At 49.2% G+C, this 12,351-nt stretch overlaps 2 protein-coding genes across 2 annotated transcripts in view; both read right to left on the bottom strand.

The window, feature by feature from the left end:
* LOC128430896 (transient receptor potential cation channel subfamily M member 1) overlaps positions 1–6,687 on the bottom strand; it is a 15,472-nt gene extending 8,785 nt beyond the window's left edge. The window contains exons 1-8 of the mRNA XM_053417397.1: positions 6,607–6,687; positions 3,685–3,761; positions 3,324–3,519; positions 2,979–3,192; positions 2,674–2,798; positions 2,399–2,570; positions 1,613–1,787; positions 910–1,033 (exon numbers count right to left, since the gene is read on the bottom strand). Of these exons, the coding sequence (XP_053273372.1) occupies positions 910–1,033; positions 1,613–1,787; positions 2,399–2,570; positions 2,674–2,798; positions 2,979–3,192; positions 3,324–3,519; positions 3,685–3,761; positions 6,607–6,687 (1,164 nt within the window). The remainder of the gene's footprint in view (positions 1–909; positions 1,034–1,612; positions 1,788–2,398; positions 2,571–2,673; positions 2,799–2,978; positions 3,193–3,323; positions 3,520–3,684; positions 3,762–6,606) is intronic.
* A 966-nt stretch (positions 6,688–7,653) lies between these two features.
* On the bottom strand, positions 7,654–11,443 carry tppp3 (tubulin polymerization-promoting protein family member 3). The gene is made up of 4 exons (XM_053428340.1): positions 11,368–11,443; positions 9,121–9,321; positions 8,727–8,880; positions 7,654–8,311 (listed from the first exon to the last, which is right to left on the bottom strand). The coding sequence occupies exons 2-4, from the start codon at positions 9,306–9,308 to the stop codon at positions 8,117–8,119; spliced, it is 537 nt and encodes a 178-aa protein (XP_053284315.1). The 5' UTR covers positions 9,309–9,321; positions 11,368–11,443; the 3' UTR covers positions 7,654–8,116.
* Positions 11,444–12,351: the final 908 nt, after the last annotated feature.

Raw genomic sequence — 12,351 nt, 5'->3', positions numbered from 1 at the left:
ACACACACACAATGACATTTGACTCCTATTCAGCTCAAACAGCAGCCTTTGCTCAGTGGCGCCCCCTGGTGGACAACGTGTCCGTCCTGCTGGGCGCCTCTGACAGACATGATCCTCTCACTGTTAGCAGCCACGCTAACAGCACTTAGAGGCTACATGATCTTTCCATGTGGATCCAGATGTGTTAGCTCACATGCTAACAGGCTGCAGGTCAAGTTTGTGCAGAAACATCTCGACCTGCTGCAGATTTTAATCTGACGACAAATCATTTTAAGTGATGGGATGTGATTTTATGGCTGCTGCAGCTGTTCTCACGAGGAAGCAAAGGATTGTGGGATTAAATAAACGACAGAACAATCTCCACTAAAACCTTTATCATTATGTTAATGTCACAGTCAGCAGGTTTTACATTGTGGTCACATCCAATCGGCTGTGTCCACGCTCTGTGATGAAGACGAGTTCCAGCGACAGAAGAAGCAGATATTTATGGATTAATATTGATATCGAGGTGTTTTTTCATTCAATGATTTATCGCGGAGGCAAACACGATTTTTATTAATGCATAGAATCAGAAGTTTGACAGTTGGTAACTGGGCCAATAACTGATGACATCACATCCTGTCATATAACATTTAGAGATGCATCACAGCAGATGTGGGGTCAGTCGGGTCTCAGTCCCGTCCCACTCAGATCACTACACAACAAACCTCTCAGCAGTTCAGAGATCAGATCACAAACTGGTGATCTGTGTTGTGCAGATGTTGCACAGATGTTAGAAGGAGTCTGAGTTGTTGATGATGGTGAATGAATAATGACACACACCACACGTGGATGAAGAGCTCTTTAATCAATGCACGGATGGAGAACAGAATCACTGAGACATGAACCAATGGGGCGTCTTCGACCTACCAGAGCTCTCTTCTTCATGCACTCCATCACCATGAGGAAGATCTGCTGTGCCTGGCTGCGGCTGTAGTTGAAGGTTTTCTGGATGGTGACCAGCAGCTGATCCTTGACGCTGTCACTCACCAGCCTGTGGAGGAAGAGAAGACTGTGATCATGTGACTCGTTAGGTCAGGTCCTCCTCACACCATCACTCACTGATCACGATACAGTGACACTTAGTAGTGAGGTTTGTTTTACTCATTGTTTCCCACAATGCATCATGAAAGGTATTTTACAACCGATGGTCACTAGCCGAGCGATTTACCATCATGCATTGCACTCAGAGCAGGAAGAGCCCGACCTGTCGTTTAATGTGAATACGAGCAGAGAATCCAGGCAGGAATAACCCCCCCCCCCCCCCCCCCTGTTCAACCTGCTCCACATCTGTCTCTGTCTGACTGAACCTCAGAGTCAAAGGTCTTGGTCAGGATCTGGTTTAATGTGCAGTTTGAATCCAGGTCTGTCAGATGGTGGAACATCTGTAACATCTGTTGTTCGGTGGAGGATTTAATCCAGAGAAGTTCAGCTGCAGGTTCTGATCTGAATCTTGTCCACACGACGGAGTGCAGACATGTCCGATAATTTCACAATTATTTCAAAACACAACAGGAACCACAAGAAGAGTTCACAGGGACCAGAGAGATAATAACTTCAAAGAGCTCCTCACCCGTCCTCCGCACAATATCTGTGAGCAAAGGAAATGATGTCAGAGGCTCGACCGCTGCCGTCACAGATCACCACAGGGACGGGAGGATCCTCCTTCAGACTCTCCAGCACGATGGAGATGACGTTAGGACCCCCCTCGAGGATCAGACACACCACCGGGACCCCCTGACCCAGACCTGGAACACACAGATCCAGAGTCTGTAGAGTTGATGCTAAAGTTAAGATTCTGTTCTTTCAGAGTCTAATTTTCCAGTTTCATCATCGAAAGAGAACCAGAATAAAACAATAGAGACTGAAGCTGCGTCTGAAGATCGATGATGTCACCGCGACGCGACTGGGCTGTCCTGTTGGGAACATATCCCAGGATCCCTTGCATGACAGTGAGGAAACCAACAGGCTGGCTACAGTAACTGCACCAGCTCTGGGTAGCTAACGAATCTGGGCAGAGCTGTAGAGAGAGGTGAAGAGAATCACCGTGGTGGTTCCTCTGGTTCCTCAGTGGCTGCAGTCAGAGCTGACGGCTGAGCCTCCCTTTGTGGCCCCTGCCTTACAAACAGCTCCAGGCATAGGATGACAAAGGGAAACCCACAGGTCACATGATCAGTCACATGGTTGTAGCAGGGCTGGTCAGGTGAGTCTAAGAGAAACTGGGACTCACATTTAACTGAACCAAGATGATTCCAATAACACAATTGAAGATACGTTGGTTTGGTTGAACTTCAACCTGTAAAGGCAGGAGGCTGAAACCCAGCAGTGATTGGTTGTTGCAGCTGACCACATGACTCACGTGTGTTGATCTTCTGCAGAGCGATGTGTTTCTCCAGCTGCCGGCGGAGGCGGACCTCGGCGCCATACTTCCCGGTGGTCCCGTTGTCGGACAGGATGAAGTGGGAGTGGCTGCTGTTCAGCACCGACAGCTTGCTGAGCGGGTTGGACATGGTCTGGTACGACCGGGTCACCTGAAACATACGGCCCGGTTCAGTCTGGTTCAGTACGGTTTGGCTCAGTGTGGATCAGTCTGGTTTGGTCCACTTTGGACTGGTTCCCTCTGGTTTGACTTACGTCTCTTCCAATCAGGTCTTCTTTGTTCTCGATGATCCCCCACGGTGCGATGCCGATGGCACAGACCTTCCCTCTGGACTTGGACGAATGGTCTTTGAGAGCGTCTCCAACATGGCGGATCACTCCTGAAACACACAGCGGACCAGGATGTGGTCAAGATGTTCCATTTACCTATCTTTTGAAATTATTGATTTTTTTAAGCGGCTCACAAAGTCAAAACCTTAAAAGAGCCACACCTGATTAAAAACCTGAAGTGGTCACCTGCACCTGAGAAGATCCAGGAGGAGGAGCCTGAACTGACGTACCTGTGCTGACTCCTCCGGTGAAGATCCAGGCCCCGGTGGTCACAGCGGCTTTGATCAGTCCCTTCCCAAAGACCTGCTTGAGTTTGGGAGGAAGGTCAAAGTTCTGAAGGCCTCCGTGGACAGAGATGAGCAACGTAGGGAGCTCCAGCTGCCAGTCCTTCACCATCAGGTGGAGCAGGGAGTCCGGTTTAGAGTCATTGGAGACCCTGATGTACTGCAGGAGGAGGAGGAGAAGAAAAGAGTCAGAGACGAACATCTCACCATTAAAACGGCTGCTTCTATCAGCTTGGGTGTATGGGAGGTTTTGGGGTATGGGAGGTTTTGGTGTATGGGAGGTTTTGGTACCATGGCCTTGTTGATATGTCCTCCTCCCTGGAACTCAATGACTCCGTAGGCATCAGTCGGGGACGTCTGGGTGTGTTTGAGGGGACTCCATCTCTCAGTAGTAGTTTGGACCTCCAGCTGAACCAGTGGGGCCCCCTCCTCTTTGGCCCCCGGAAGGATGGCAGTGTGCTGAGTCACCAGCTGACCACAACTGCACCTGAACAACAGCACATGTTGTCCTTAATGTGAGGGACAGGTCTCTGCAGGACAGAACTGGACTAAATGACCAGAGGGACTCTCGCTCTCTGTGAGGTGTCACTCTGCAGACGTCAACACTGCGTCTAGAGACGTGTTTGAGTCCCTGGAATGTTTGTGTCAGTACCTGCTGGCGTCTTTGCTGGGAATGATCTGGATACATTCTCTCTTCTGGAACGTCCTCTCGATCCAGACTCTGTGAACCTGAAGAGAAACAAGCTCGGAGTTTTCTAAAGCAACTAAACTCAGATACACAGGTGAAGATGAAAGTGAAATGAACAAACGGAAACAAACCGCTGAGCATCAAACTGCTGTTGTCTTTGTTTATCTGGTTAATTACTGGAGCAGCGGAGCTTTCACTGTCTTTATGAATCTAATCCTCTTATTCTGAGTCCTGGTAATCCTGCTGCAGCGAAACACACAGAAGAGCCTTTAACCCGGTTTACTGTCTGCTCTGATGTTGCTGTGTGTGTGTGTTTGTGTGTGTGTGTCACTTCATATATGCTTTGTTTAGGCGACATTATCAGAAAGCACCACAGACAAACATTGTTACACAGACACAGACGCTGGACTTATCAATGACGCCGGATGAATGTAATTAATTAAACTTCAACAATGTCTTTAACTGAACTGTTTAACTTCAGCTGCTCTCAGAGCTGCTCTGAACTCCTGATAATCTCCTGATATGTGATGGAGTGGCTGAGTGTGGAAAAGGGGCTCCACACTTTCCCCGGTGTTTCCTTCCATCCAGAAGAGCAAGCGGCTGTTTGAATGTTTCTGAGATGCAACAGATGCAAACATGAAAAAGGAAACAAAAAGAACACGAAGTCCTCAGGATGAAAAGGTGGAGCTGCACACGTAGAAGACACTGACGAGCCGGGATCAGGGGTGGATAGGGGAGAGACAATCCCCAGAGAGACTCAACTGTGTGGACACTTCTCCAGGGTTCATGTCTGAAGACATCTAGAACGAGTCTCAGGATAAAGACTTGGAGTCGTTAGATACCTGGAGACATCTCACTTTCCTCAAGAGACATAAACAAGTCTCATTTTCTACGTTCACACGTACAACTCCTGACTCTCTGTGTATGATTGTGTGTCACTGTGATACTGTGTGTTATTGTGTGATTCACTGAAGCACTTTGTGAAATTCCTTCACTCTGGATGATGAAGGATTACTGTGTCTCTCACACGGACGTCAGCTTTACACGGTTTTCACATCAATGAAAAACTACCACCTTCATCATCCTCTTCATCATCATCATCATGATTGACGACTGATGTGTCTGATGACATGTGTCTGCTCACCGACTATTCTGGAACGTTTAAGTTCTCAGCAGACATAAGCTCGTCTCCTGTTCCTACCTGAGCGTCCAAATGTCTTGTCCTTCAAAGAGGAATGAAGACTGAGGCGGTTCTGTGAGGACCAGTTGTCTCTCTGTGGTGTCTCGGTGCAGCCCTGTGAGGACCAGTTGTCTCTCTGTGGCGTCTCGGTGCAGCCCTGTGAGGACCAGTTGTCTCTCTGAGGCGTCTCGGTGCAGCCCTGTGAGGACCAGTTGTCTCTCTGTAGTGTCTCGGTGCAGCCCTGTGAGGACCAGTTGTCTCTCTGTGGTGTCTCGGTGCAGCCCTGTGAGGACCAGTTGTCTCTCTGTGGCAGCTCAGACCCTGACTTGCTGCAGCTGAGCGGGTTGATAAGACGAGCACGTGAGGCAGCCGGACTCTTTGTTGGATCTCATCTCGTGACTCTGCTCTGAGTTAATCCTCCTGAGGGTCTCATGACTCCTCCAGTACTTTCATCCTCGCATGAACCAGACTCAACAGATCTGCTCTAAGAAATCCACCAAACATCTGAAAAATATCCATCAATATCCACCAAGCTTCAACCAAACTTCAACCAAACTTCAACCAAATATCCAAACCTCCACGAATCACAGGAGAACCTGTATTGTTTTCACTTTTGATCTAAATTAATTCTGTGGAAAGTAACAACTCACTTGTATGTTTGAGTTAAATGAGTTTATTGCCTAGAATCCCCAGACTTCAGCTCTTCAGTTTGTAAAGTGATGACAGGTTCCAGAGCAGCTCTCCACCACCTGCACTGACACACTGTGTTTGGTAATGAGCAGTTTAATGTGGCAGCTCAGTGAACAGAGAGAGGGAGGTCAGCAGGATTAGCAGCCTTGTAAATGAGATTAATACATGTTCATTTAATGAGCTGTGACATCAGTATTTATTTTGTAAAGACACGGGAAGTTGACCTGCAGCTGTGAACCAATCAGAGACCTGAGCTCACCCAAAAACAGACACAGTCCTGCGTGAATGGAGCCACGGGTTTGATTCCTGTGCACAGTGACTCCAAATCAAGAGTGGCAGACTGCATACTGTGTAGTGACCAGCAGGGGGCGACTCCACTGGTAGTTTCTATAGAAATCTATAGAAAGTGACTCTTCTTCTCACTTTATAACGTCAGTAAACATGAAGGAGTTTATGTCTCAGTCTCTAGTTTCAAGTCAAACAGCTGATGTTCATTTAGTGAATTATGATCATTGAGAGTCAAACAGACCATAAAGCACCGGATGTATGGGGGGGGGGGGTACCACTGTGTGATTGACAGCTGGTACTGTCCAATGGGTGCAGGTGGAAGATGGAGGGGACAGCTCACAAACGGTTGACGTCCCAGTGATAACAGATCAATTTATTTACTCTTCACTCTTTAATTAGAGTATTTAGGTCTTAAACTGAGACTTTACTGAGGACAGACAATCATTTATCAATCTGAGACAGGGCTGAGACAGTGGTGAGTTAGGGCTGAGACAGTGGTGAGTTAGGGCTGAGACAGGGCTGAGACAGGGGTGAGACAGGGGTGAGACAGGGGTGAGACAGAGCTGAGACAGGGGTGAGATAGAGATGAGACAGGGGTGAGACAGGGCTGAGACAGGGGTGAGACAGGGATGAGACAGGGGTGAGATAGGGCTGAGACAGGGGTGAGACAGGGGTGAGATAGAGATGAGACAGGGGTGAGAAAGGGGTGAGTTAGGGGTGAGTCTCACCTTCTGTGATCCAGACGACGCGCTGCGTTTGATGGACGATCGTTTGAAGGATCCATTCGTTCCTCTCCGTCCTCTGTCCATGATGAACTTCAACTGTCCTTCATACTCCTCCTCTCTGTGTCTCTCTCCTTGTTGTCCTGTCACCTCCTCTGTCTCCTCCCTCTTTGTCTCTGTCTCCTTTGAGTCCTTTCCCCCTCTCTGTCTCCTCCCTCTCTGTCTCTTCCTCTTCTCCTCCTCTGTGTCCCCCTTTGTCTCCTTCACTGTCCCCTCTGTGTCCTCCTCTGTCTCCTATGTGTCCTTCTCTGTCTTCTTTGTGTCCTCCTCTGTCTCCTCGTTTGTCTCCTCCCCTGTCTCCTCTGTCTCCTCTGTGTCGACCCTGCAGTGTGCTGTGCGTTCAGGCGTCTGTGGACAGACTGAGACCTCGTCCTCTCTGTATAATCAGGATTAGTGGACGCTGCTCTTTAATGGATGGAGATTTAATAAATGGTGATTGAAGGTAAATCCACTTTAGGACGATTCATCACGCAGCCGAGGACATAAAGCTTACAGCGCCCCCTGCTGGCAGTGGACATACCTGTGTCCAGGTGTCTCTGACCACCTGAGGCCATGCTGCTGTTTGATTGGCTGCTGAAGAAACACTGTCCTGTGATTTAAGGAGCAGAGGACGGAGCTGAGCTGAGACCAGCTTAGAGAAGCTGCTGCTGCTGTGAGAAGTTAAAGAGTTTTTCTATTTCTATTCCTAATGAACATTAAAGAGTGAAACTGATTAAAACATAATAATATAAATATTAAAAGTATAAGATTTTTTATTTAGAATAATAATAAAAATAATTGAACGGCTCTATACAAATTTTACTTAGTATAGAGACGTTTCAAGGGACAAAGTAAAGATTTAAGATGACAAAGACAAGATGGTGCAGGGAAACATTTATCAACTCTGATGATGATGATGATGATGGTGATGATGATGAAGATGATGATGATGATTAGGGCCCTCTAGTGTTCAATCTGTGTAATGACACATGTCACTGAGCCTGGAGAACAGAGAACTGTGTTTTCGTTCTTTATTGGTTCAATACATTTGTTTCCAGTTTCGTCAACACAAACATTAAGACACATTTTTCATGATTTCTACTTTGCAGCAAAGGTCAAAGGTCAGATTCCAGTTTTAAACAACATCGATCCAAAAGCTGCCGCTGTTTGAACATTTGATTGGAGATCAGGCAGCTGACAGGAAGTGACATCACTTACGTGCTAGTATAACAGCTGTCCAATGAAAACCCAATTATCAGAGAGCAGACCGATCACATGATCACTACTTACAAACTGCACCACGTCTACACACACACACTCACACACACACACACACATACTCACACACACACACCCACACACACACACAAACACACATACATACACACACACACACACACACACAAACACACACACACAAACGGTCTGTAGCTGTACTTCCTGTCACCTCCAGCAGGGGGCGCCACCTCTTGCCTTGCTACTTCTCATCCGGAGTCTTGGAGTCGTACGTCCCGGCGTTCTTGTACGCTCCCACGTAGCCGGTCTTGTCCACGAGCTCCTCGCGGCCCTCGCGACCTTTGCCCTTGCCGCTCTCATCGAAGCGTTCTTTGTGTGACCCGGTGTAGCGGGAGGCGTCGGTCAGACGGTCCACCGCCGCCGTCTTCGCCACTTTCTGATGAAACACAGACGACAGGAAACAAATCAGACCAAAGCCCAGTTTCACGTGAGCCGCTGCCCCCTGGGGGACAGTTGAGGGGCGACCCCCAGAGGCTGGAGCAGGAAGTACAGAAGTAGTCACAGGATTTTGGACGTTCTCACATGTCCTCAGACGTCAACAATGAAATGTGGTCTACAACTGATCTGATGTTCCAGGGTCATGTCGGGACGAAGGAGAGCGGTTAGTGTTGTGTTGTGTTGTGTTGTGTAGCTGCAACCTGACACTTTGAACCGTTCTCAGTTTTCACTATGTGTTGTGTTCGTGTCTCATCTTGTAATTCAACCTTCTCGCTGGCGTCAGATGAAACGCCCTGTGCCGTGTGGTCGCTCTACAAACACGCGATGACCTCTTCAAACACAGATCCTCTCACCGTCACTCCGGCGTTGGACGGCTCTCCTCCCTCTACCAGGGCGACGATGGAGCGCAGCGCCTCCTCTTTACTTTGACCTTTGAACCTCTTTGGAGCCAACTCCTGCAGCGCTCGGTGGAACTCCTCGAACGTGATGACGCGAGACGTCTTCTGTCTGCACACACACACACACACACACACACACACACACACACACACACACACAGTAGAGGTCAGAAACCTGACATGTGACCAAACACCAGGATGTGATTGGATGACACTGGTCAGCTGACGAGATGGAACCGCTCATGACAGGAAGTGTTAGCAATGGTCTGTAGTTAGCACTGGCAGTCGAGTCATGTGACTGGTGAGGACAAATCAGGAAGAGGGCGTGGCCCCTGGTCCACAGACTCACTTGACTTTGGAGAAGACGATGTCCACGTCGGTGACGGAGACGCTCTTGCCGTCGATGATCTTACAGTCCTTGCACAGTTTGGCCCAGTTCTTCCCGTTCAGCTCCTTCCCCATCGCCTTCGTGTCTCCACGCACGGCGAACTTCTTAAAGGCCGCGAGCAGCTGCTCCATGTCCGCGCTGTCCGCCATGATGCCAGAAAACCTGCGACACACAAACACAACTGGTGACATCATCTGTGACATCATCACAAACTGACATCACACTGGTCAGTCACATGATCCCTGAGATTCTGATCATCAATCAATCAACCAATCCTGGTCTGGTCCTCTGGGACAGAGACATTGGCTCAGTGTCCGTCTGTCTCGTGACTTTTGATTGATTGTCTCCCCCTACTGGCAAAAAGAATCACTACACAACCACAGTGGATGTTTAGCACGTCCTCGTCTTTCTGTTCAGTCTCTTTAAATTAAATTAAATGTGTCTTTACCTGAACATGTCACAAAGCAGAGGATTAATACAGAAGTGTGTTTGTGTGTGTGTGTGTGTGTGTGTGTGTGTGTGTTTGTGTACATATTAACATTCCTACACAGACGTCTCTGAAACTGAATTAATAAAACTTTCTGCATTTATATATTTGAATAAACTCACTCAACTAAAATCTTGAGCCCTGACATACTGTCCAACCTGTCCGTCCTCATTTCTATGTCTGTCCTCCATTAGTCCCTCCCTCACCTCCTCCTCTGTCTTTCTCCTGCCAGTCTGTCCCTCACCTCCTCCTCTGTCTTTATCCTGCAAGTCCCTCCCTCACCTCGTCCTCTGTCTTTCTCCTGCAAGTCCCTCCCTCACCTCGTCCTCTGTCTTTCTCCTGCCAGTCTGTCCCTCACCTCGTCCTCTGTCTTTCTCCTGCCAGTCCGTCCCTCACATCCTCCTCTGTCTTTCTCCATTAGTCCCTCCCTCACCTAGTCCTCTGTCTTTCTCCTGCAAGTCCGTCCCTCACCTAGTCCTCTGTCTTTCTCCTGCAAGTCCGTGCCTCACCTAGTCCTCTGTCTTTCTCCTGCAAGTCCGTCCCTCACCTAGTCCTCTGTCTTTCTCCTGCAAGTCCCTTCCTCACCTACTCCTCTGTCTTTCTTCTGCCAGTCTGTCCCTCACCTCGTCCTCTGTCTTTCTCCTGCCAGTCCGTCCCTCACCTCCTCCTCTGTCTTTCTCCTGCAAGTCCCTTCCTCACCTACTCCTCTGTCTTTCTTCTGCCAGTCTGTCCCTCACCTCGTCCTCTGTCTTTCTCCTGCCAGTCCCTCCCTCACCTAGTCCTCTGTCTTTCTCTTGCTAGTCTGTCCCTAACCTAGTCCTCTGTCTTTCTCCTGCAAGTCCCTTCCTCACCTAGTCCTCTGTCTTTCTCCTGCTAGTCTGTCCCTCACCTCCTCCTCTGTCTTTCTCCTGCAAGTCCCTTCCTCACCTCGTCCTCTGTCTTTCTCCTGCCAGTCCCTCCCTCACCTAGTCCTCTGTCTTTCTCCTGCTAGTCTGTCCCTCACCTCCTCCTCTGTCTTTCTCCTGCAAGTCCCTTCCTCACCTAGTCCTCTGTCTTTCTCCTGCTAGTCTGTCCCTCACCTAGTCCTCTGTCTTTCTCCTGCCAGTCCCTCCCTCACCTCGTCCTCTGTCTTTCTCCTGCCAGTCCGTCCCTCACCTCGTCCTCTGTCTTTCTCCTGCCAGTCCGTCCCTCACCTAGTCCTCTGTCTTTCTCCTGCCAGTCCCTCCCTCACCTAGTCCTCTGTCTTTCTCCTGCCAGTCCGTCCCTCACCTACTCCTCTGTCTTTCTTCTGCCAGTCTGTCCCTCACCTCCTCCTCTGTCTTTCTCCTGCCAGTCCCTCCCTCACCTAGTCCTCTGTCTTTCTCCTGCCAGTCCGTCCCTCACCTAGTCCTCTGTCTTTCTCCTGCTAGTCTGTCCCTCACCTCCTCCTCTGTCTTTCTTCTGCCAGTCCCTCCCTCACCTAGTCCTCTGTCTTTCTCCTGCCAGTCTGTCCCTCACCTCGTCCTGTCTTTCTCCTACTAGTCCGTCCCTCACCTCGTCCTCTGTCTTTCTTCTGTCAGTCCCTCCCTCACCTAGTCCTCTGTCTTTCTCCTGCCTGTCCGTCCCTCACCTAGTCCTCTGTCTTTCTCCTGCTAGTCCGCCCCTCACCTCGTCCTGTCTTTCTCCTGCTAGTCCGTCCCTCACCTCGTCCTCTGTCTTTCTTCTGTCAGTCCGTCCCTCACCTTGTCTCTTGTGTCTCTCCTCCGGCCGTCGGCTGCAGTTGCAGGATTCAAATGAGCTCTGAAGAGTCGAGGTTTGTTATCATCTGTTTACCCTGTCGCCATGACGACATCCTGTCCAAAATCAGGGGAGGGCCATAAAGCGGAGGGAGGGAGGGGGGGAGAGAGGGAGAGAGGGAGAGAGGAGGAGGGAGGGAGGAGGCGGGTCGTACAGCAGCTCGTCCATGCAGGCTCCTTTCAGTTCACAGAGCTGGAGGTCAAAGGTCAGAGTAGGAAATACTTGTTACTGCACCCCCCACTCCAGGGCAGTGGGTCAGTGTCTCCAGCAGAGTTCTGCTGTGCCGTCTCTACCTGTCTCCTGTGGTGTCCCTCACGGTTCTGTCCCGGGTTCTTCTCTGTTGTCTTTACTCTGGACTGAACTGCATCTGCTGGTGTCCACTGAACGTGTCCTCAAAGGAGGACAGACCGTCTCCAGCAGACAGACGTTTGTCCTCATCGTGCCTCAGTCTGTTCTCTGGGACATCTCTGTGATAATTGATCAGATCACGACCTTTGACCTTCTCATCAGATATTTATGGACTACTGACCAATCTGATCACTGGAAAACCAAAGTCATGGAGCTAGAGGATCCTCACAGGGAGGAAAGAGGTCAGGCTCAAGAACGAGGGAATTTCTTCAGATTCGGTCCGGTCTCCTGGACACAGAGGACAGATTAGATTTCGGTAGTTCAAGGTCAAAGGTCAAGGTCAATCCTGTTGTCAAATGTTGTTCAGATGCCTGAAAGATGAACTGATCAAGGGTCAAAGGTCAAAATGATCTCGTATGATTCTGGAGAAACTTGATATGACTGAAGCTGCAGGGTTTGTGATCTAATATTCATTCATGATTTCATGTTGTTTTAATCATCAGACTGTGAAAGAGCCAAAATAAAACTTTATTATTCTCTCCTCATGACGACTGCTCACCATTACACAGGGAAGTGAATCC

The sequence above is a fragment of the Pleuronectes platessa genome, chromosome 1 (genome assembly GCF_947347685.1).
Source record: "Pleuronectes platessa chromosome 1, fPlePla1.1, whole genome shotgun sequence".
In the NCBI taxonomy this organism is placed as follows: Eukaryota; Metazoa; Chordata; class Actinopteri; order Pleuronectiformes; family Pleuronectidae; genus Pleuronectes; species Pleuronectes platessa.
The sequence above is the reverse complement of the archived record's forward strand: the minus strand, read 5'-3'. Positions and strand labels throughout refer to the sequence as shown.

Coding starts and splice junctions, on each gene's coding strand:
- tppp3 (XM_053428340.1), bottom strand. CDS start 9,308: ATGGCGGACAGCGCGGACATGGAGCAGCTGCTCGCGGCCTTTAAGAAG. Junction 8,881..9,120: donor ATCGTCTTCTCCAAAGTCAA/GTGAGTCTGTGG, acceptor GTGTGTGTGCAG/ACAGAAGACGTCTCGCGTCA. Junction 8,312..8,726: donor CGTCCAACGCCGGAGTGACG/GTGAGAGGATCT, acceptor GTGTTTCATCAG/AAAGTGGCGAAGACGGCGGC.